Here is a 23,808-nt window from a genome sequence, read left to right on the forward strand (position 1 = left end):
AAATTATATATATATACTTATGGGTTCTATATATATAAATATATATACCTATGGGTTCCGGGCTCGATATTTTGAGGCTCAGTGGCACCAAATTAACATTAGTAATTATGTGTGTTGATACAATTGTTAACTTAATTGTACAAAGTTTGCATTTTCAACTACCAGTATAAGATACTTAAACAAAAGGAATTCTAAGCTAAAATACTACACATTACTACGCTACAAGGCTCTAAATTTTACTACGCTAAAAGGGTCTACATTTTACTACGCTAAAAAGGTCTAGATTTTATTACGCTAAGAAATAATCTAAACTAAACATAAATAAAAAATAAATTTAATTGCAAATAAAACACAAAACGGCATGAAAACACATATATATAAATCAGGATATTAACAGACAAATTTATTTGACAAATTTATATTTTTTTATAAATTTAACATATTAGTTTCGAAAAAAAAATACAAACCGAAATAGAACATATACAAATCAAATAATATGCATTATTATAAAAGTTTCAACTTAAAATAAACATAAATACCTCGTTTTAGAATTTTCGGAAGGCAAATAGATTGAAATTTTGACTCCGGAAGTGTGGATCAACAATAATACGAAGCTCTACTCGAATGTGGGATCTACGTTCTTCACCTTTTATGTGACAGGGGACCCAATTTTTTTTTCTTTTAAAATGGTGGGGCAGCGAGTATGGGAGTGAGGGACCAAGACGAAGAATATGTTAAATATTGAGGAAGATGAAGCAGAATCGTCGTCTTGAAGAAGACGATCGATTTTTATAAAATATGTATAGCACCAGGTATTTGGGTGCTATACTGTTAGTGTCAGCTTTTTATATATAGCGTCTAAATACTGGACGCTATACATTAACGACACAGTTAGCGTTAATGTATAGCGCCCAGTATTTGCGCACTATATATAATCTTTTTTTTACACCATCAAAAGAACCACATTTTGATTCCGGATTCCTTTTTACTGCACCTAAAAACAAGCAAGAAAACCTAAAAATTTGATTACTCTAGTCTAGTTGCAAGAAAATTCTGAGTCTTGGGGAAAAAGAAAACAAAAGCACTAAAACTAGTTACTCCAATTCCAATAGCAGCCCCCAGCTTTCAACAAAGTCTCTACAAAAAGAATCAAAACCCCAAACGCAATAAGACCACTTCCCCTCTCTCTCTCTTTTTCTCCTTTCAACGTTGAATCCTCAAAACTCAGTATATTAAAGTTTTCATTTTTCTTCATCAATTAATTCAGCAAACATGCATTCAAATCACTTACTACTTGAAGAACCTATCAGGATGGCCTCAATCTTGGAGCCATCTAAAGCTGTAAGTTTTTTTTATTTAAAAAAAATTATTTTTTTAACATATTTATTGCGTTAGATCTATGTTTACATGTGATTTTATGTGTTATTTGGTTAAAGATTGTTTTTTATTTGATGGGGTTTGTTTATTTTTGAATCTTGCAGAATTTTTTCCCAGCAATGACTAAAATTGTTGGGACTTTGGGTCCTAAATCTCGATCTGTTGAAGCTATTTCTGCTTGTCTTAAAGCTGGAATGTCTGGTAATATTGTAATTCAACCTTTTTTATTTATTGGTTTTTGTTGTCCTTTTTGGATTTGTATTGATGAATGATGTAATTTTGATTGTTTAATTTGTTGTGTTTTGGCAGTGGCAAGATTTGATTTTTCATGGGGTGATTCAGAGTATCACCAGGAGACTTTGGAGAACTTGAAGGCTGCTATTAAAGCCACTAAGAAGCTTTGTGCTGTATGTATAACAATATATTTTTGTCTTTTTTTTGGTCTACTTATGCTTTTATTGCTCTTTTGGTTGTTTCATAGGTTTTATCTATGTTTATCTTATTAGGTTTCTCCCCACTTGTGGGACTACACTGGGTTTGTTGTTGTTGTTGTTGTTGATTTATTAGGTTTCTAGACTCTGGTTCTCTGTGGGAAGTATGGCAGGTTCACAAGTATTTTAAACAATGTTTTTTTAAGCTAAGTCTGCGCTTAGGAGTACCACATATGTGGACTAATAGGCAGATTTAAAGAAGGGTAGCCTTGGAGCAACGGTAAAGTTGTCTCTGTGTGACCTATAGGTCACGGGTTCGAGCCGTGGAAGCAGCCACTAATGCTTGCATTAGGGTAGTCTGTCTACATCACACCCCTTAGGGTGGGGTGGACCCTTCCCCGGGCCCTGCGGGATGCCTTGTGCACCGGACTGTCCTTCCCCCCGGATTTGAACTATGTTCTCACATGGCTTTCATCCCACTACTTAATTACACCCTTGTGTGCTATGGGTCTTAAGTTCCTGGATCTACCTCCTGTCAGTGCGACACAAGGGACATAGCGGAATAAGAAATTGGGGGGAGGGGGGGGGGGTGAATTCTGTTGTTGTCTTGGTCTTTATTCACGTGTCGATTGGAGTCATTGGACTGGACTTGAGAAAGAAGTAATTATTTTGGGGTTGTGCAGTTAATGTGTAAGAAAGCTTTATTTGTTGGTTGCGTCTCTAAGTCCTACTCAGTTGTACAATCTTTGCATAGGGCTTATGACAATATATCGACAAATGTAATAAAAAACATGATGTTTGTTCATTTCAGGTCATGCTAGATACTGTGGGTGCTGAGTTGCAGGTTGTCAACAAAAAAGAGACAGCTATTTCACTTAAGGCAGATGCAATTGTTACTCTGACTCCTCATCAAGGCCAAGAAGCATCTTCTGAACTTTTGCCAATTAACTTTGCCGGATTAGCCAAGGTCCAGCCCACATCTGTTGTCTTTGATTTTCCACTTTCAGACTCCTATAGAACTTTCATAGTAAAAACCTGATGTTTTTAGAGGAACCAAAAGGGGAGCAGTTATTTGCTAATCAATGTAAAACTTAGTGGAGAGAACAACATGATAGACATTGTGATAATTATTTGTATTTATTTAGACCCATCGTACTAAGATATGCTGTTAATTTTGCTTACAGGCTGTAAAGAAAGGAGACACCATTTTTGTTGGTCAATACCTCTTCACAGGAAGTGAAACAACATCCGTTTGGCTCGAGGTATGTTGTTTAACAACACGATATTGTTGAACAATTGTGTTTGTAATTGTACAATCTACTACTCTGAACTAAGAAAAGCTGTCCAAGTTCATTTTTTGACTAGATATTTCTGATGTGGCTGCTCAGGTAGATGAAGTGAATGGGGATGATGTCATTTGCGTGATAAAGAACTCTGCCACTTTAGCTGGGTCAATGTTCACACTGCATGCTTCTCAAGTACATATTGATCTGCCTACCCTCACTGATAGAGACAAAGAGGTAAGTTATTCAATATTCGTGACATTGATTAACAAAAACCATGTCTATATCACTTCTGCAGATAATGAAGTTCAAGTTACACTATTAAAGATAATTTTCTGTGAGGACTTGGTTTTTTAGTAGGTCCCACTTTTTTACTACTTGTATTAATATTTATTGTGTATGATCTTACTACTTGTAGTTTGTTAGCAAGCATATTATCATTGATCATACAGAGTTTGCCTCGATAAAGCTACTTTTTGCTCTTTTTTTTCTGTCCTGTTGTGGTTATTTTTATAGGAATCCTTCTTTATTCAGTTCGGACTTTTGGTATGTTAATATTATTCAGGTTATAAGCACATGGGGTGTGAAAAACAAAATTGACTTTATTTCACTATCATACACAAGGCATGCTGAGGATGTCCGTGAGGTATGTATTTTCATCACTTTTCATCTTCTATATGTTTTTTTAGATTCTTTTACTGTCATCCACAGCTTGCATTTGTCTTCTCATTGTGGACCACTAGAATATGCAATTGATTTCAGTCCTTGTGCTAAAATCCAGGCTCGTGAGTTCTTGTCTAAGCTGGGTGATCTAAGTCAAACTCAGATCTTTGCTAAAATCGAAAATGTTGAGGTCAGTTGATAAACTTGTATTTTTAGTGAGGTTGTTTTCTGATTTTACTAACTTCCATGAGGTTTCTGTTTATGACGAATATCATGAATTCTACAAGGGTTTGGTATTTTACTTTCTTCCTTTGTGTAATCTCTGTAGGGTCTGACTCATTTTGATGAGATTCTCAAAGAGGCTGATGGAATCATCCTTTCTCGTGGAAACCTCGGTATAGATCTTCCACCTGAAAAGGTAAACTATCTTCTGCAACACTAACGTTTACATGTTTTTTGATAAAGATTTGGCACTAGGGAATTGCTAGAGAGGTTCTATTTGAATTCCAAAAGGTATTAATTATGAATTCAAACAATGTTCTCTACACCTTAAGTTAGGAGTATATGAGGTGAAGGAAGGTACTTGGCTGCAAGTCCCATGGAAAAGATAGACTTTTCACGTTGCAATCCACTCTATTTTTAAGCTCCGCCTCTGACACGGTTTCTCTTTCTAATATATACTAATTCCATTGCGAAACTTGTGAGTAATATTCCAGGTAGAATTTCTGGTCACTAGGCTAATATCGGTTGGTTTGCAGGTGTTCTTGTTCCAGAAGGCTGCTGTTCACAAGTGTAACATGGCTGGCAAGCCAGCTGTAGTAACACGTGTTGTCGATAGTATGACCGACAATCTTAGGCCTACTCGTGCTGAAGCAACAGATGTTGCTAATGCTGTCTTGGATGGTACTTTTTCTGCTCACTTTTTAATATGTGAAGGATTGAGGTTCTTTTACCCTTTTATATAACAGCTAACTAGTCATGATTACGTCGATGTACCATTTAATATTTAATGAGACAACTTGATTTTCTTGGAGGTTTTAATTTTTAACACTTTCAGGAACTGATGCTATTCTTCTTGGTGCTGAGACTCTGCGTGGATTATACCCTGTCGAGACTATTTCCACTGTTGGCAGAATTTGCTTCGAGGTAATTTTTTTCCTGATATTTGTGAGTTTAGGAAATTGTCTCCTAGCTATCTTTTAAAGAACTGTGTGATGAAGCCTAAAATAGAACAGAATCGACATATCCATCTTTTTGACTCCTCTAGTTGGGCCTTCCAAATCTCAGTTACTACATAACCATAAATGTATACTTGTGTGACGACTTTTCAACTTTTGAGCTCTTTTTTTTAGAAAAATATTTAGTTTTGTTGTATGCTTTTCTTAATCTCTTCTTTCATCTCTCATTTACCAGAGTTCCCCTTCCTTTATAGACACTAATTTTCATTAATGAAGAACATGTATTTTATCAAAGATGACATTTTGCAGTCTATGTGGTGTGGCTCATGTTTGCACAAAAAATTTTCCTTTTAGCAGTAACTCATCTTAAATTCCTGATTACATTCTTATTCCCTGTATTCAGAACATTTGACATTATTTCTACTTTTATTAGCTGTCTTCCTGTCAATAGTACTTTCTCAGTCATCAACTCTTTGGTACTTTATTGCTTTGAGCTCTGAAGAAACATTTCTTAGTTTGATCTTCAGTTGCAAAGATTTGTGGCATTATAGTTTCGATAGACATTGCCTGTGATGGCTCCTAGTTTTAGACAGCATTTTGTCCATTTTGACCTACTTGAGCTACTGGCGGCGGGCAGCACTAACCAGTAATTAATTTCCGTGCAGGCGGAGAAGGTTTTCAACCAAGACTTGTACTTTAAGAAAACAGTCAAATTTGTTGGAGAGCCCATGACGCACCTGGAATCCATTGCCTCATCAGCGGTACTTTTTAATGCGACTGCCTTTCTTAAAATGAGAAAAGAAAGATTTCTGGAAATTGAATTGGGTATGCATTTGCCGCAATAACTCTATATCCCTTTATTCTCTAGGTAAGAGCCGCCATTAAAGTGAAAGCATCAGTAATTATTTGTTTCACTTCATCTGGAAGGGCAGCAAGGTAGAGTTTGTCATTATTACTATATTTCTTGGGATATTGATTCTCTTTCTTTATAAGAGTTGTAATTTATGCTCATGTAAACAGATTGATAGCTAAATATAGGCCAACAATGCCAGTATTGTCTGTTGTAATTCCTCGACTCAAGACAAATCAACTGAAGTGGAGTTTTAGCGGTGCATTTGAGGTACGACCTAGAGCTCAAAGTTCTTTTAATTATCAAATCTAGTTCATCAGCCGATGGCCTATTAAATGCATTAGTAGAGACTCAGTATTGTTACTAGTGAAACTTATTTCTGTTTCCTATTTTGACTTATTGTTTGATTAAGTAGTTCGATTGATCTATTCATTTAAACTGATATTATGCCATCAGATGTTGGAATCCACCATAACATACTTCTAATAATAATACTGAAGTTGGTGCCCCCCTCCCCCCCCCCCAAAAAAAAAAAAAAAAAAGAAGAAGAAGAAGACACGCACACACCTTTTTTTTTACTGACGTGACAATATGCGGGGTTTCTTGAAATTGCAATGATTAACTATTGAAGCCTCTAGACTATTTGTTGATCACATCTTTCCTGTTTCGCTGCCACTGTAGTGATCTACTACTGTATCCTTGTTCTTTTACTTTCTTCATCTGCTTTTTTTTCCTCAATTTTTTTTTACTTAATCTGGTGTGTAACTTTTGTTTAATTTCTTCATGTTCAGGCAAGGCAATCTCTTATTGTCCGAGGCCTTTTCCCAATGCTGGCTGATCCTCGACATCCTGTACGTTGTCTCATCAATTTGGTGTTTCACGTTTGTTGTTTGATTTATCTTGTTCTATTATTGATATGTTTGATTACATTTAGGTCTTCTTTTTAGTTAGATTACTTGGTTTTTTGGTTGCCTGCTGCTGTATTGTTTTTTGCTGTCTATAGATCCCAAAACAGAAACTTATGTCGTTTTCCCGCTTCCATTTTTTGAAATTGCTTATAATTCGTTAATGAGGTCAACATATTCCATGCCTATTTCAAACTTGAAACTTGTGTCAATTTGAATGTCTTTATGTAGTTAAACAACTTTCACCCCAAATGTTCTTGATTGGATGTTCCTATACTTTCTTTTTGCTTGTGTTTAATCACGTGATTTTTTCTTTCATAGGCTGAGTCTACGAATGCAAGTAATGAGTCGGTGCTGAAAGTTGCTCTTGATCATGGAAAAGCATCAGGAGTTATAAAATCACACGACCGAGTTGTCATTTGCCAGAAAGTTGGAGACGCATCAGTGGTTAAGATTATCGAACTTGAAGATTAAGGTTTTAGGCTGCAGTTGTCAGCTGTTATTTTTGTCCACATCTTTTTGGGGATGTGATGGAGTGTTATAGCCATCACACATTTCTACTAATGTTTTGGTAACTCTGATATGTGACATGGTACAGTCATAAACCGGGCGATTCTTGTGTTGATAGAACTAGCTATACTGGAAAAAATGAAATTAGTTTAATGGCTCCTTCTATAGTTCGTTCGTAGGAGTCGGTGCTCAGTATTCCTCCCAAGTGCTTTTCTAAAGCAGTGTGTTTTGGAAATGTCTGTAACTAATTTTTGCTTGTTCGGAGCTTACTCAACAGAAGAAAGACCATCAATGCCCATTTAAGTATCAATAAAAAAACCTTGTTTCCAGCCACTTTCTAATGGTGACTCTTGTTTTTTTAAGGTACAGGGGGACTTGTTTGTTTCCCTTACATTTAGGTTGGCCAGAGGGAACTAAACCAGCTTCCCATGACCTATATTTTTAATTCTGATGATGGTGTCCGGGTCAACTTACTATTTTTTTTACTAATGCAACTATCGCGCAACTGAAGAAATCACCTAGTAATTTTTTGCTTATAACTGAAGATCAGGGATAAAGCCAGAGAATGAAACAAGTTTCTTTAGTACCTTTATGTTAGGAAGACACCAATTTTTTTTTTTTTTTTTGTGAGCTTGACATGCTATCAAATTGCTAAATAAAATCATGCAATTTAATAGGACTGACACTTATAAGCCTCTACCTTTTGTACTTCTTTATGTGATGTAATTAAACACAACAACAATGACAAGTACTTCTCAGTTTGAAGCTAGTTGGGGTAGGCTATATGATCGTTTTTACGCATTTAACCTTATTGGTCCCCTTTCATTTAGAGATGGCAATAGGGCAGTGCGGGTTTAGATATATACGGGTGCGGGTCAAAATAATTTTTTTAAAATTCTTTATGGATGCGGTGCGGGTTTTAACTTTTTGCAAAATCACAACGTTTTAGCTATTGCTAATATTATTATTACCTAAAAATAATTACTTTTTCAGTTTTGAACTTGTTGTACCTTTCTCCTATGCATTGATTATTTTAGTCTCAAACTAATTTGGTTTTTACGAGGCATATATTTCATACTGGACATTTATTTAGTTAGGCTGTAAATACACATTTTTCTGTTATTTGCATCTTTGGGAAGAAAATATTGTATTATATTTTTTTTGTGTGTTTTAAAGTCCCACTCAGGGGCGGATCTAGGATTTAGATGTTGCGGGTGCCATATTACTTTGAACATATACATGTTCTTATCTATACAGTCTAAATATAGTATATTTATATGGTCCAAATAGAGTAAATATTTAGTCTGTTTGATTAGTTATGTGCTTCTGCTCGAATTATTTGTCTTTCAATTTATACGGACAAATTAATTAAACAAAAAAAAATGTACTAATTATGACAGCTTGACGCAATAGGGGGTTTCGTTCTAATGGAGAGAAGATTCTCGGGAGAAGAATTATATATATATAAAATGTTGATGGAATTTTTTATCCTTTAAAATAAATTTTATATTGATAAAATTATCATCAATTTTTTTTTAATATTTAGAATTTTAAGATTAACTAAAAGTATAGTTATTAAATCTTTTTTTTTATTTGAGTAGAAAGTCCTAAACTTTAAGTTCCAATAAGCTTATATAAATAATTTTCTTATTTAAACTATGTAACATAATTATAGTACCTTTTATGGTAATTTTCCTAATATTTATATTAATTCTAAGAGAATATAATATAAATTGATAATAACGATCATGAACTACCGTGATACTCCGACTAATAAATATGAAGGAATCCTTACTAACTCAAATTAAAATTAAACAAAGAAAGGAAACAGTGAAGTGTAGTTTAGGTTACTTTCGTAATTGTAGTCAAATTGTTGTCTATCTGAAGCAAGAAAGGCAAAACATCACAAAATTGTCACAAGGCCAGTTCGATCCCTCGCCTTAAGGATGACATGGTGATCTTCTACCACTGGCACCTTAGTGACTTTTGTTGCTCTGGGTGGCAACCCTTTTATTTAACCGATTTCGGGCATATAAATACATATATACATATAATTTTTACCGAAGCTTGCGGGTGGCGTACCACCCCTCGGGCCTTAATAGATCCGCCCCTGGTCCCACTTTAACTATAAAATTAGTTGACTCAAATTTCATGTATCTGATCTTGTTATCTTGTACGGTACATCTGAATCACTAGAAATGATATACTGATATATCAAACTGAATTCCAATACTGCATGTGAAATCAGAAATAAGCTTTAAAGCTGAACAATGTTAAAAGTTAAAACTGACAGCATTCGGTAGGATATAGTTATGACTATTCAAAATTGGACTTCTTCGATTTGCAATTTGGATTCTAACAGGAACTTTTAGATTTACATATAAATATAATTGAAAATAAAATTAAATAAGATAAAAATATTACATATTTTAATAAATAATAAAGGGTAAATTTTGCAGAGTGGGGCGGGGCGGGTGCGGGTGGACGCTGGTGTTGATGCGAGGTGGGTGAATGTGTTGGAAAAATATTGGATGATTATGGAAAATAGAAGGTTTAGCTTGAGGCGTGTCAAAGACACTGTCCTTAAGGATATTTCGCCTACACCGTAATGAATAAAATTAGGCGTATCCCCCAGAATTCAACAAGCTCTTCTAGTATAAACTAGGAGCAGAAACAACAAAGATTGAATAAAAAAAATGCCAGCAAAAAGAAAAAGGAAGAAAAGTTTTAACTTTTTCCACTCCACTACACAAAGTAACACATAGGAATATATATATACTTTTGTAAGCAACGTTTTAAAAATTATTAAATGCCATTCAAAGGCTATTGAAATGGCTGTTACAAATTAAAGCCATTAAGGCTAATAAAAAGTTAGTTATAATATTATAATAATGGCTATGAGTCATGGGTAGTAAATGATAATGAATATGTTATATTTTATTTTTGAGATATAAGAATTATCTTCTAACAATCCCCCACATATCTCAAAAATAATTATAATAACAAAATAAGAAGTTTCGATGGGTTTTCACAAATGAGCATAATGCATCGAATCTGGTGTCTCTTGGACTATGAACCAGACCTAGATAAAATAAGATTAAACTTACAGAACAATTGGTGAAGTTTAGAACTTCTATGAACCAAGAATTCTTTTGCAAGTTTAGTGTCTTATCTATCACATTATACCAGCGCACACTTTGTTGTTTATCGCAATTTTGCACTAATAGGCCATGCGCGCGCCTGATTTTCGTGAGTACTCTAGAAAATTCGCCACAAATTTCATAGGAGCGGCCCCACTCCACACTCATATAGGTCCATCCATCAAGTGTATTCTACAGCACAATACACCACCTACAATAGGCTATGGATTATTGGATTAAGAGTTTAATAACTCAGCCTCACATTCCTTGCAGTCTTGCACTATATACACGCACACACCATGTCACGACCCAAACTGGAGGGCCATGACTAGCACCCGACCATACTTGCCGAGCACCAACGTACATTTCATCTAATCTTCATTATTATCTTTTAGGGCTGACGAGATCAATATAAATGGTAGACCTGGATCATGGACAACTAGCAATAAAATATGATGGCATGAACATACATAGTAGGGGATGACCAGACAATCAAGAAATTACATATAAGGTATGAGCTACCACGCTACCATGAAAGACTATATAACAAAAACCAGCCGACAAGGCATACCAAACTATACATGAGTCGACACTTGTTTATGAGCCTCTAAATGAACAGAAGTGCTGCAACATAGCCGGAACAGGGCCCCGACATACCCATAATGTCTATAACAAAAATACATACCAAGACCAAGGCAAGTCCGGAGAAGAGATCTCGCCAATCACCGCTGAACTGGACAACCTACTATGGTGGGGGAGCTGCACCTGCCTGTCTATCAGGACCTGCAGCACGACATGCAGCTTCCACAAATAAAAGGACGTCAACACGAATAAAGTACTGAGTATGTAAGGCAGAGAACCATAAATACGATCAGTAATGTAAGCAAGGATAGAGAATATACAACCTGTAACATCTTAGTACCTCTGAGGGCTACTGAACTGAAATGCATGATACATATGTATAAATACATAAACCTTTAAAACATTCACCTCTGTGGGCATCATCATCATCATATCGTACCCGGTCATAATAGGCTCGATAAAAACGTACCCGGCCATCATAAGGCTCGGTAGAATCGTACCCGGTCACGTGGAGCTCGGTAAAACCCAACTGATCAGTGGTTGCACAATAGGTGCCGTACCCGGCCAACTATAGCGTGGCTCGGTAGAGTAAAATAGATACATATATATAATGCATGCTCGACTCATGGAATCACATTCTAAACCTTTCGGAGTGACGTAAGGTCGGTATCCTCTGTACACGTTATTAGGACTAACTCTTCACTATGAACCTTATAAGAATCAGGAAGTACCAACAACATTGATAACATAAGAATAAGAGAAGCAACATTAACATCAATCGTTCCATAAGAGGGAAAACAATGTAAGTACTGCTAGCTTCTAAGAGTAGAGTATCTTGGAAGCTCGTTCATTACATTATGTACAATCGGAGTCGTGCAAAAGAAGGAAAGGGATAGCCTCACATACCTTGTATATACTGCCCCAATCTCAAGCTATGCAATTGTCAAAACTCCTTAGTCTATAATAAGAGAAACGATACTATCATTATCATTTAAGCGTCATAACTATTATGTATCGACCACAACCTATTTTACGATGAAACGGACAACACCTCCCCTATATATATGTCTTCACACCATTCAAAATAGTCACCAAACATCCCAAACAACATCAATAATAAACATATTGAGCCTCCCAAAATAGTCCACGCACAGCCTAATCACTCCATACATACGACGACTACCGTAGTCGTGTCAAACGACCCGGAAATGTTACGAATAACTATCATACCACAACCCTACATATATATGGTGTTTCTCCACACCCTTACTCCTCCAAAACTCCACAAAATAGTAGTAAAATACGCAACCCAACAGCAACGCAAAACAGTCCACAAAACAATAACATTACTACCAAGCCTTTCGATATATATTTCACAAGTTCTAGCTTCAATGGCTTAGCCGCAACTTGGATAATCTTAAATACATATAGAGTAAGAGGTTCCTTACCTTTATACAGAAAGAACAACTCCAATTTTACCTTAAATTTCCATGAAATATCCCTCCAATGCTGCCACAACAACAAAAAAGCGAAACTAGCGATCAATTAGTGTTTTTCGGCACTAGAATCACTTTAGAAGGCTTGAAATCACCTAGGATTGATATTAAGAACATGAGAGAGTATTTACAGAACATAAACCCTTTAAAACAACCTCCCACACGAGCTGGAACAACACAAAAATGAGCAACAACAAGAAGAACAAGAGACTTACTAGCGCCACGGAATTCCCGACACTTGATTTGTGTTGTTTGCCCTTTTTTGGGTCTTGAATCTTGAGAGAACCTTGAGAGGATATTCCTAGGGTTCTAAGGTCTGAAAATAGTGAGAAGAAATGACTTAAAACGGGTTGGAGGCATCCTATATAGGTCCAAATATCTTAAACCGCCTTAGTGGGCCCCATAGAGAGGTGCTTGGCGCAGTCTCGCGAAAATGCGAATATCTCTCTACTCTGAGATCGTATCGATGAACGGTTTAATGCGTTGGAAATTAGACTCATAGATATTTAATTTGGTTGGTAAATCACCCCGTAATTCCTTGTAAATTAGGACAAAAGATTAGAAACATTTGACCTAATGTTTAAGTAAAATTATGAACCTAAGTTGAGACAACTTTTGTCGACTTTTGTTTCATAACTCGTTTGACTTCAAGACTTATGATACGGATATTATATGATTAAAATACCTTAATACATGACCTCTTGAGTGTATTAAGCACCGCTAGATTTACCTGAAAATACGAGTTACAACATCCTTGATTCATTTAACTTCTAATACTTGTTAATCACCCTTATACACTCTTGTATCACTTAAGACCAATAGGATTGACTTCTTATCATCTCAAAGATAATTCCTTCTTGGATTTATGTTAACTAATATATGGCATGAACTAACACATGTGGATATGGGTTGTAACACACCATAGGAAGAGACATAATTTAATAGTGCACATTTGATCAACTAATGACTTGTTATTACCCATATGAACCTACTTCATGGGATCTCCAATCACATAGGTTGGGTTACCATCATTGTTGATATATCTCAATTGGAAAAAGTCTCAACCCCTCGATGTTTCACTTATAAGTCAAAGGATCGGCCAAATCCTCTTTTGACTACAGATAATATGTATAAAAAATCCCATATCTAAGCAATTGCTATATCACATTATGTCTCTAGAGTATGTATCTACTCTTCCCATTGAAAGATTTATTTACTTACAATGGCTATTGCGTCTTGGCAATCACAATTCATAGACATAATTATTGTCGGTTTAACTCACCAAGAGGTTGCTTAATCGACCTCACTGCCAAACAATTCCAATATTGTAACAACCACCAAAAGGTGATCACACAACAACTAGCTAGTTTTCTCTCATCTGAATCAGAGATTCAATATCATCACTGTATCCTTCTAATACAGTGGAAGATTCACATACAAAATACTAACTCATAGTATTTCTCAAGTAAGGAATTAAGACATCTCAAAAGAAACTTTCACTTCCACAACTTATCTCAAATTTGTAGGAAATATGTCATAATTCAACAATTTCATCAACATATTTTGAAATTCCAATACAAAAAATTTTCACAAAAAATCTCAATTGTGTAAGGCTTCATTATAATTTTGATAAATAATTTTCCTACCTTTTTACTTCTTATGATCAGGCTATAACACTCTGGACATCCGATCCCCCACATTTTAGAAAATTTCAAGTTAAGGAGATAATATTTTCACAACTCATAAAGATTTTTACTTGTTTCTCATAAGAAAATTCATTAATTCTAACTAATGCAAGTCAATGCTCTTGATTGATTTTCTTCGAAAGAAACCAAATAAAACATTTGAAATTCAACGACACAATAAATTTAACCACATCAATAATAGATAATAACACCAAATGCTTGTTGCAACACTTTTATGTGGTAAATTTATATAATATCTCAATCTTAATACTCAAAATATATAATGATATAATCTTAATAAATCTTAATTTACTCTCTTGTGTCCTCGCAAAGCATGCTCTCATTTATTTTAAAATATAAGTTCTCAGTAATTAGGTTGGAGATCATACCAGAATAATATTCATGAGGAACATCAACAACAAAAAGTTCCAATGTCTCCAAATAATGGCATGACTCGAAATTCTTGCCAAGTTGTGACATCTTCTTTCATAAAGTAAAAAAGAGTCGAACCGTTTGACACAATGGAGGTAATATAGCAGGTGGAATTGTTGTTAAAAGAGCAATCACAAGCAACAGAACTCTCAATTCCTTTAATAATAACTGCAACACTCCAATTCCCTTCTCCACTGTAAGGATCCTTGTTAAAATCCCAATCTCTTTTCCCAAGCTTTTTGGCAAGCAGTACGAAATACTTGAGAATTTCAGTACTCCATTATAATGGGATCAACCAAATATTGCAATCGGTATTCTCCATAAGAATAGAGTGTAAAATATTCTTAAAATTGTTGGAAAAATATTGGATGATTATGGAAATAGAAGGTTTAGCTTGAGGCGTGTCAAAGACACTGTCCTTAAGGGTATTTCGTCTACACCGTAATGAATAAAATTAGGCGTATCCCCCAGGATTCAACAAGCTCTTCTAGTATAAACTAGGAGCAGAAACAACAAAGATGAATAAAAGAAAATCCAGCACAAAAGAAAAGGGAAGAGAGCAGAATTCAACAAGCTCTTCTAGTATAAACTAGGAGCAGAAACAACAAAGATTGAATAAAAAAAATGCCAGCAAAAAGAAAAAGGAAGAAAAGTTTTAACTTTTTCCACTCCACTACACAAAGTAACACATAGGAATATATATATACTTTTGTAAGCAACGTTTTAAAAATTATTAAATGCCATTCAAAGGCTATTGAAATGGCTGTTACAAATTAAAGCCATTAAGGCTAATAAAAAGTTAGTTATAATATTATAATAATGGCTATTAATCATGGGTAGTAAATGATAATAAATATGTTATATTTTATTTTTGAGATATAAGAATTATTTTCTAACAGAATGCGGGTGAAAATGCAATGTGGGGTGGGGCAGGGCAGGTTAAAATTTTGTGGGTTAAAGCAAAACCCGCCCTGTCCCGAGCTTCCGTCATCGGCCTTAGCATTAAACCACTATCTATGCATGTATTTTCAGCCTGGACTGGCGAATCTTTTGTTGTAAATTTTACGGAAAATACTTCATCACAAAACCTGTAGAGAATTCTTCAAAGCTTGAGGCGTGTCAAAGACACTCTCATTAAGGATATTTTATCCGATTTGGGTGTATCCCCAGGATTCAACCAGCCCTTCTAGTATAAAACTAGGAGCATAAACTAACAAAGATTTATTCAGCTTGGTAGAAAATCCAGCAGAAGGAAAGAGAGTATTTTTTGTATACTTAGTATCTACCACACCAGAAAGAATATATGCATATAAAGAATGTGTGTATATATAGGTGAGTAGAATCAAGTGGTTATAATGTGTGAGTAATGGTCAAACGATTACAAATATAGAATAATGTCCCATTATTGCATGAAATAATAAAGACACTAAATGATTAATAAAATGAATCTAGACACTTTCAGAAAATATGATTCTAGACACTTCCTTTTGAGTTACCATATTCACTATTTTTCTAACAATCCCCCACATATCTCGAAAGGAAATAGGAGGATAGAATATTTTGCTGAATTTTCTATATATGAGTACAATGCATCGAATCTGGTGTCTCGTAGACTATGAACCAGACCAAAAAAAAATAAGATTAAGCTTATAGAATATTGGTGTAGTTTAATACTTCAATGAACCAAAAATTCTTTTGTAAGTCTAGAATCTTATCTATCACATTATACTCGCACAATTTTTGTCGTTATCACGGTTTTGCGCTAGAAGGCCATGCGCGCGCCTGATTTGCGTGAGTGCTCTAGAAATTTTGCCACAAATTTCATAGGAGCGGCTCCACTCTACACTCATATAGGTCCATCCTTCAAGTGTATTCTGCAGCGTAATACACCACCTATAAAAAGCTATGGATTATTGGATTAAGAGTTTAATAATTCAGTCTCATATTCCTTGTAGTCTTGCACTATAAACACACACCATAGGAAGTGACATAACTTAATAGTGCACATTTGATCAACTAATGACTTGTTATTACCTATATGAACCTACTTTATGGGATCTCCAATCACATAGGTTGGGTTACCATCATTGTTGATATATCTCTAATTGGCAAAAGTCTCAACCTCTCGATGTTTTACTTATAAGTCAAAGGATCGGCCAAATCCTCTTTTGACTACACATTATATGTACGAAAAAATTATCATTTCTAAGCAATTGCTTTATTACATTATATCTTAAGAAAATGTGTCTACTCTTCTCATTGAAAGATTTATTTTCTTACAATGACTATTGTACTTTGGCAATCACAATTCATCGATATAAATATTGTCGGTTTAATTCCTAGTGGAATACTCGTCAAGAGGTTGCTTAATGAGCTTCATTGCTAGGTAATTTCAATACCACAACACTCCACCAAAAGGTGTTCACACAATCACTAGTGATTTTTTACTCATCTGAATCAGAGATTCAATAAATCATTGTATCCTTCTAATACATTGAAAATCTACATACAAAATACTAACTCATAATACTTCTCAAGTAATGCATAAAATCATCTCAAATGAAAAGAAACTTGACTTCCATACAAGTGTCTTTTGAAATATTCAACACACATTAGAAATTATTTTCCTTTGGTATCTTTCATAAACAAATACCAAAGTAAAATTTTCTAAATATAGAAGGAACTTTAACTTCTATAGAAATATCTTAAATAATAAATGGGTCATAATTCAACAATTTCTTCACCCGAATATTTAAGAAACTCAAAGTAAAATACCATGACTCCCACATTTTCAAAACTTTTAAGGTAAGGGGATACTATTTTTCATAACTTATAAGGAGTATTACCAACTTCTCATATATAAATATGATGGTGATGAGAAATGGGCTAACCTTAACACAGTATCAGCAACAAGAACTGAATGCAGAAGTAACTGATCATGAGATATATGAGGGGATGAAGGATATAGGAAGTGATAAAGCTCCTAGTATAGATGGTTACAATGCAGAATTTTTCAAGAAAGCTTGGCCAGTGATCAAAGAAGAGGTATATGCAGCAGTGAAATAATTCTTTCATACATGGGTGATATTTCCAACAATCAATTGCACTACCATTACTTTACTGCCTAAAATCCCTAATCCAGTGACAATCAAGGACTTTAGACCCATTTCCTATTGTACTATGTTATACAAGCTCATCTCAAAAGTCATCGATGGCAGATTACAGAGGATAATGCCACATATCATTTCTGAAGCACAAGCAGGGTTTATTCCTGGAAGGAAAATAGCTGATAACATCATATTAGCTCATGAATTAGTCAAGGCTTATAACATGAAACATATTTGTCCTAGATGCATGCTGAAGGTTGACATGATGAAAGCCTATGATTCAGTGGAATGGGTATATTTGGAGCAACTATTGGAATATATCTACGCTTCCCTACAAAGTTCATCCAATGGGTGAAAACATGTGTGTCAACAGTGAGTTACTCGATCATGATCAATGGTGAATTGACAAAGCCTTTTGTAGTTGCCAAAGGACTTAGACAGGGTGACCCCATGTCACCATTTCTATTTGCTATTGCAATAGAATACTTAAGTAGACTACTTAGAGGACTGAAGCAAGCTAAAGATTACAAATTCCATCCAAGGTGTGGCAAACTCAATATAACTCACCTCAGTTTTGCCGATGATTTGCTGATGTTTGCCAGAGGTGATAGTAATTCAGTTCAAGCTTTACACGCCTGCTTTAAACAATTCTTAGTAGCTTCTGGATTACAGGCCAATCTCACTAAGAGTGCCAATTATTTTGGTGGCGTGACATAGACAAAAAAGGAGAAAATTTTACAAGATACTGGTTACTCACTAGGGGAATTACCTTTTAAATACTTGGGGATTCCTCTGGACACAAAGAAGTTGACTACTATGCAATGGCAACCACTGATCGAGAAAATAGTAGCATGAATTTCCTCTTGGACTGCTCGAAAGATGTCTTATGGTGGTAGAGTGCAGTTAGTATAGACAGTGATATTTGGCATTAAATCATATTGGGCTCAAGTGTTCATTTTGCCAGCTAAAGTGATGAAGTTAATAGAGGTCTATTGTAGAAGTTACATATGGTCTGACATCAATACAATTACAAAGAGAGCATCGATAGCTTGGGAGAAAATGTGTCTCCCAAAGTCAGCAGGAGGCTATAATCTAATGAATCTCCAAGTGTGGAACAAAGCATCCATTACTAAAATTCACTGGGATTTGGCACAAAAGAAAGATAAAGCTTGGATAAGATGGATCCACATATACTACATCAAGGGGCAAAATATGCTGGAAATGAATATACCTCAACAGGCAAGTTGGATGGTGAGGAAGATTATGGAAGCAAGGAAGATAATACAACAAGTGCCAGAAGTAAAGCAAAGACAAAATGTTACTAAACAGATTTATCTAGGTCTACCGGGAAACCACAATAAAGTGGTATGGAGATCTTTGATGTTTCATAATGAAGCTAGACCTAAAACAGTATTCACAATGTGGATCCAATGTCATGGAAGAATGTTAACAGCAGATAGGCTAACTAAACAGGGAATCCAAGTAAGTCCAAGATGTAGCTTATGTAATAGTGCAGATGAATCACATATGCATCTATTTGGTGAATGCAGCTTTTCCAGAGCAGTATGGTGGAGATTACTGAGATGGCTACAAATGTGTGATGCTCTAGTGAACCCTTAGTAGCAGGTGATTACATGGGTGATTATACCATCCAAAGGAAAGTCGTGCAAAGCTAGAATAGTGAAAATGATATATGCTGAATACATTTATGGGATATGGAAGGAGAGGAACAATAGAATTTTTGAAGAAAAATCAAGAAATGAAGAACAAATAGCTAGAGAAGTGGCATGTATATGCAACATTAGAGCACAAGGGGCAGTAAGAGCAAAGATGCAACAACTTCAATTCTGAAGGCAAGAACAGTGTTTGACCAACAACATTTATATAATTTCCATTATGTACTGCTTATAGTATAGTGATAACTAGGGATTCTAGCCTATTTTATGCTCCTTTTTGCTTGTGTTTTGGATTAAAAGTGTGTACAAGTATTCTCGAAAGCTAACTTAATGTGTTTGTTTGCAGTGTTTGGTCAAAAAGAGACAAGAAAGTTAAAACCAGCTCATAAAGGAGTGAAACTTGCACAAGTTCAAAGCTGAGTCAATAGAGCGCCGACAACGAAGAAACTGACGCAGACGCGGAGGGTCCACCGCTGAGGCGGTCTTGTTTATGCCCTCAGCGGTGGCAAATTTCAGAGAGTGATATTTTGGGCTAAACAAGTTACCGCTGTCCGCGGTGAAATTGCGCGGCAGCGGTCATGTTATCGCCCTCAGCAGAAGCGAGAATTAGAGAACCAAAAGTGGAGCTAAAAATTAAAGACCGCGGTCCGCGCTTTTCATAGCGCTGTAGCGGTCTTTTTTCCGCTGTCAGTGCAACCTCCGTAGGGGCAATTTTGTCCAAAAATTTTAGCTGGTATAAATAGTTATTTTTCAGATTTTTAGGTCATCTGTTGTTTTAGAAAACACGTGAACCGTCGTTTTTAGCTTCTTAGAGTAATTTTAGACCATCTTTAGCAATTAATCTTAGATTTTGCTCTTGTAATTACTTTTTATGGATTATATTTCATTTCCATCTTTTATTTCTTCTTTGGTTATGAGTGGCTAAACCCATTAGCTAGGGTTGTGGCTCAACCCTAATGTGGGTATTTAATGAGTTTTCAATTTTAGGGCTAAAATGTTTATGGGGATATTTGGCTTGATTTATGCTTTAAATGTTGAATTGGTGGTTGCAAACGCTGATTTGTGCCTTGATGATCGGCTATAATTACGTATTTTAGTCGCTTATTACACTCTAATTTACTGCACTTTAATTGAGTTTGAGCTTTAATCGCGTGTGTTTTGCACTAATTGTGTGTTTTATGCCTTGTAGGAGGGATTCCGAGCTATGTAGATGTTATGAAATAAATTCAAGTAATATGGAGCTTTGAATTCTAAGTAAAAGCCCAAGTAATTAAGCCGGGATCGTGTTCGAGGATCAACGGATGATAGTTAAGAACGAACGACGAATCGAGTAGGCATATTACATACTGTCTAGTAAAATGTACATAACCCTTTGCTTAGAACTCTATTTGGGCTCTACAACATATGGTTGGAAAGATAACTCAAAGGTCTACAACTTTCATATTTTACATATTCCCAAATTCCCAACAAAACAGGGTCACAAGTGCGCGTAAAGTGCGCAACCGTGCTCGTCAGGCAGAATCAAAGTGGATATGCGCGGTCTGAGCGCGGTCCAAGCACGGCCGTGCACGTCCGTGCACGTCCTTCCTGGGAAAAGTGTCCTTTTTAGCATTGGAGAAGGTATAATTGTTTGGGCCCGACCCTACTTTGTATATATACATGGAAAAACAGTATTTTGAGGGGGTTGGACAGATTTGAGACACAAATTCGACCTAAGGAGGCAGAGACACAATAGGAGCAAGGCGGGGAATTCTTCTACGAGTTTTTCCTTCCTCTTCCTATTTTTCATTGTTGGTTATAACTTTTAGTATTGTAGTTTTAAATACTATTATGAATAGCTAATTTGTTATCTAGGGTTTTGATGGAACCTTTTGCAGGATAAATTCTTGTTATGTTTTTATATAATTGAGCCGTAGTATTTTCTCTATTTGTTCAACTATATTATTCTTGTGGTTGATTGAAGGGACCTTAATTAGCTGTGCCTGTTTAGTATGTATTACTCGGGAGAGAGTGCATATTTAGGTAGTTGTTGAACAACATCACTCCCGACGTATGTGAGGAATCAATAACCAAGGGCTTAAAGGTGGGATTAGGGATGACGAAACCTTGGGTGCGATCTAAATGAGTTGTAATTAAAGCCAGCTAGCGTAACTCGGGAGAGTATGTCTAGTAAATTGTCGTAATTACTCGGGAGAGAATTACAACACGCAAAACACTCATGATCGGTAAAGAATACTTAGGCGAAATTATAGAAGACATAGCGGGAAGGATTCCGACAATTGAAAAAATCATAACTCTAGACCTCCTTAATTTTTTCTCCAACTTGTAGTATCTTTAGTGTTAATTTATTATTTTAATTTGTTAGTTAGTTAGTTAAACACAAGAATCTTAATATCTATAAGTTAGGAATTATTCAAGCTTATATTCTTGGTGATAGTGAACAACTGTAGCTAAGCCTTAGTTCTCTGTAGTATTCGACTCCGAACTTGTAAACCGGATTATATTTGCAACGACCACTTTGTCCTTTTTATAAGGCATAGTTGAGTGTGATCAAATTTTGGCGTCGTTGCCGGAAAACTAACGGTGTAGCTGTAGGTGTACATATTTATAGGTTGCAAGTTTGAACTGTTATTTATGTTTTTGTGTATTTGATTATTTAATTATTTTTGATTTTTTTATTTTTGATCTGAGAGACATGTAATCTTGGAATTATGAGAGTTTTGATGTTGGTAATTCTACTTTTGATCCTCGTTATGCCTATTGTGGAAGAAACCACACATGGTAGAGTTATCAAAATATTCCTGAGAGCGAGTTATGTGCACCAACTCAATCTTATGTGTGGAATGTGTGTGATATGTATTGTTGTCAAGATGGTCACTTTTATGGTTGTGCTTATATTTCTTATCTTCCCCCAACCCCTTACTTTGATGTTTTTCTTCTTTTTCTTATGAAGTTAGTAGGAACAAAGAACCCAGGTATGAGGACCTGAAAGAGATCGAGGATATGCTAAAGTGCCTTATGGAACAATATGATGAGATACAACTGCGGGTACAAAGGCAAGGGGAAATTATTCACAACTTAGAGGCTCAAGCGAATAAATTAATTGAACCTTGTAAAGCGCAACAAGTTGACATTGTGAATAGTAGCCAATATGAGTATGAATTGGCTGCAGAAATTGCCATTATACTGGAGGATTTAAAAAAATATGAGGATGAGCTAGAGGAGAAGGCCAGAGTAGAACACCAATAATCAATTGAAGTAGATTTTGAGGATGCCGATGTCGTAGAAGAGATACTGAGTCAACCAAGGATATTGAGGATACATATTTAGTTGACTCTAGTGTCATTAGTGTTAAGGATATTGACAATCCCAATATTTGTACAAACCAGATGGTTGGAATAAAGTGTGAGGTACCCGCACGAAGGACCAGGCCTGAGAGAAGTCTGCGTACCCCATGAGATACTAGTGCTTTGGCCTTTGGCCTACCAAAGAGTTTATTTTACCCTCTTGTATGTATGGGTGTGCATTGGGGACAATACACAATTTTAAGTGTGGGGTGAGGAGATTGTCTGGGTGACTTTCTATGCTATTTTAGTTATGTTTCTTTAATTGAATATTTTTTTAATAGAAAAGATTGGACTTTTCCCGACGATGGATCTACTAGACAATTTTCTTGAAGGATTTAAGTCTAAAGAAAAAAAAACAAAAAAAGATTTGTTTTTGTTCGGTAGTGTAGCAATTCCCCTTTGGTTTTTCTTTGTGCCGCGGTTATTTTCCAAGGGTTTTATTTGAACCGGGTGTAGTTAGTCTTTTTTTAGGAATATGAGCCATTGTGTTGTGTTTTGAAATGAAGCAATATCTCTTAACTTTGTTATGCCTTGAGAATAGTGAGTACTTTGGTTGTGACGCTTAGGCTCAGTTTTTGACTCTTGTATAAGTACCTTAAATTGTATGATTTTAACTTTGCTTAACTGCTTTGACTAGAGTGTCTTGATGAATCCAATCATGAGTGAGTTTTGTGCTATGTGTGTGTGAGATTTGGGTGTTATTCTGTCATTGCAATTGATGCCTAGAACTTTCCCCGTGTGTTTGCAAAGCGAAATAGTAGTTTGTTCAGTATTAGTAGTGATATAGGCGTTTCTTTATTGAGCCATATATGTATATTTTACCCGCCTAATTATTATTTATCGTAGTTAACCCCTTTGAGCCTGTAATCCTGTTTCTTTGGCAACCACATTACAAGCATTACCCATTTGTTTGAATTAACCATCTATTAGAACCTTCTAACCTCTCATGAGCACTTGAATTGTTATGAGCTGTGTAAAAGTTAAAGTGTAGGGTGGCTGGTTTGGCTTTTGAGTGGAACTAATGAAATAAGGAGAAAGGTGCACTATTTAGAAAAAGTAAGAGCCACATGAATAAAAAAAAAGAAAAGGAAAAAAAGTTGTATTGTTGCGAAAAATATTCCTTGATAAGTGGTGGTTCTTGATGTA

General features: G+C 35.5%; 2 protein-coding genes across 2 annotated transcripts; both read left to right on the top strand.

The window, feature by feature from the left end:
* The first annotated feature begins 1,023 nt into the window (after positions 1-1,023).
* On the top strand, positions 1,024-7,530 carry LOC107773422 (pyruvate kinase 1, cytosolic). The gene is made up of 16 exons (XM_016592844.2): positions 1,024-1,341; positions 1,482-1,578; positions 1,687-1,784; positions 2,620-2,775; positions 2,993-3,070; positions 3,197-3,328; positions 3,657-3,737; positions 3,873-3,944; positions 4,083-4,172; positions 4,513-4,657; positions 4,812-4,900; positions 5,598-5,693; positions 5,801-5,868; positions 5,953-6,052; positions 6,574-6,633; positions 7,009-7,530. Exons 1-16 carry the CDS (start codon positions 1,273-1,275, stop codon positions 7,159-7,161), a joined length of 1,584 nt encoding a protein of 527 aa, XP_016448330.1. The 5' UTR covers positions 1,024-1,272; the 3' UTR covers positions 7,162-7,530.
* A 10,496-nt stretch (positions 7,531-18,026) lies between these two features.
* On the top strand, positions 18,027-18,356 carry LOC142180952 (putative mitochondrial protein AtMg01250). Its single transcript, XM_075253057.1, has one exon. It carries the CDS (start codon positions 18,027-18,029, stop codon positions 18,354-18,356), a length of 330 nt encoding a protein of 109 aa, XP_075109158.1.
* Positions 18,357-23,808: the final 5,452 nt, after the last annotated feature.

Source organism: Nicotiana tabacum, chromosome 5 (genome assembly GCF_000715075.1).
Source record: "Nicotiana tabacum cultivar K326 chromosome 5, ASM71507v2, whole genome shotgun sequence".
NCBI lineage: Eukaryota > Viridiplantae > Streptophyta > Magnoliopsida > Solanales > Solanaceae > Nicotiana > Nicotiana tabacum.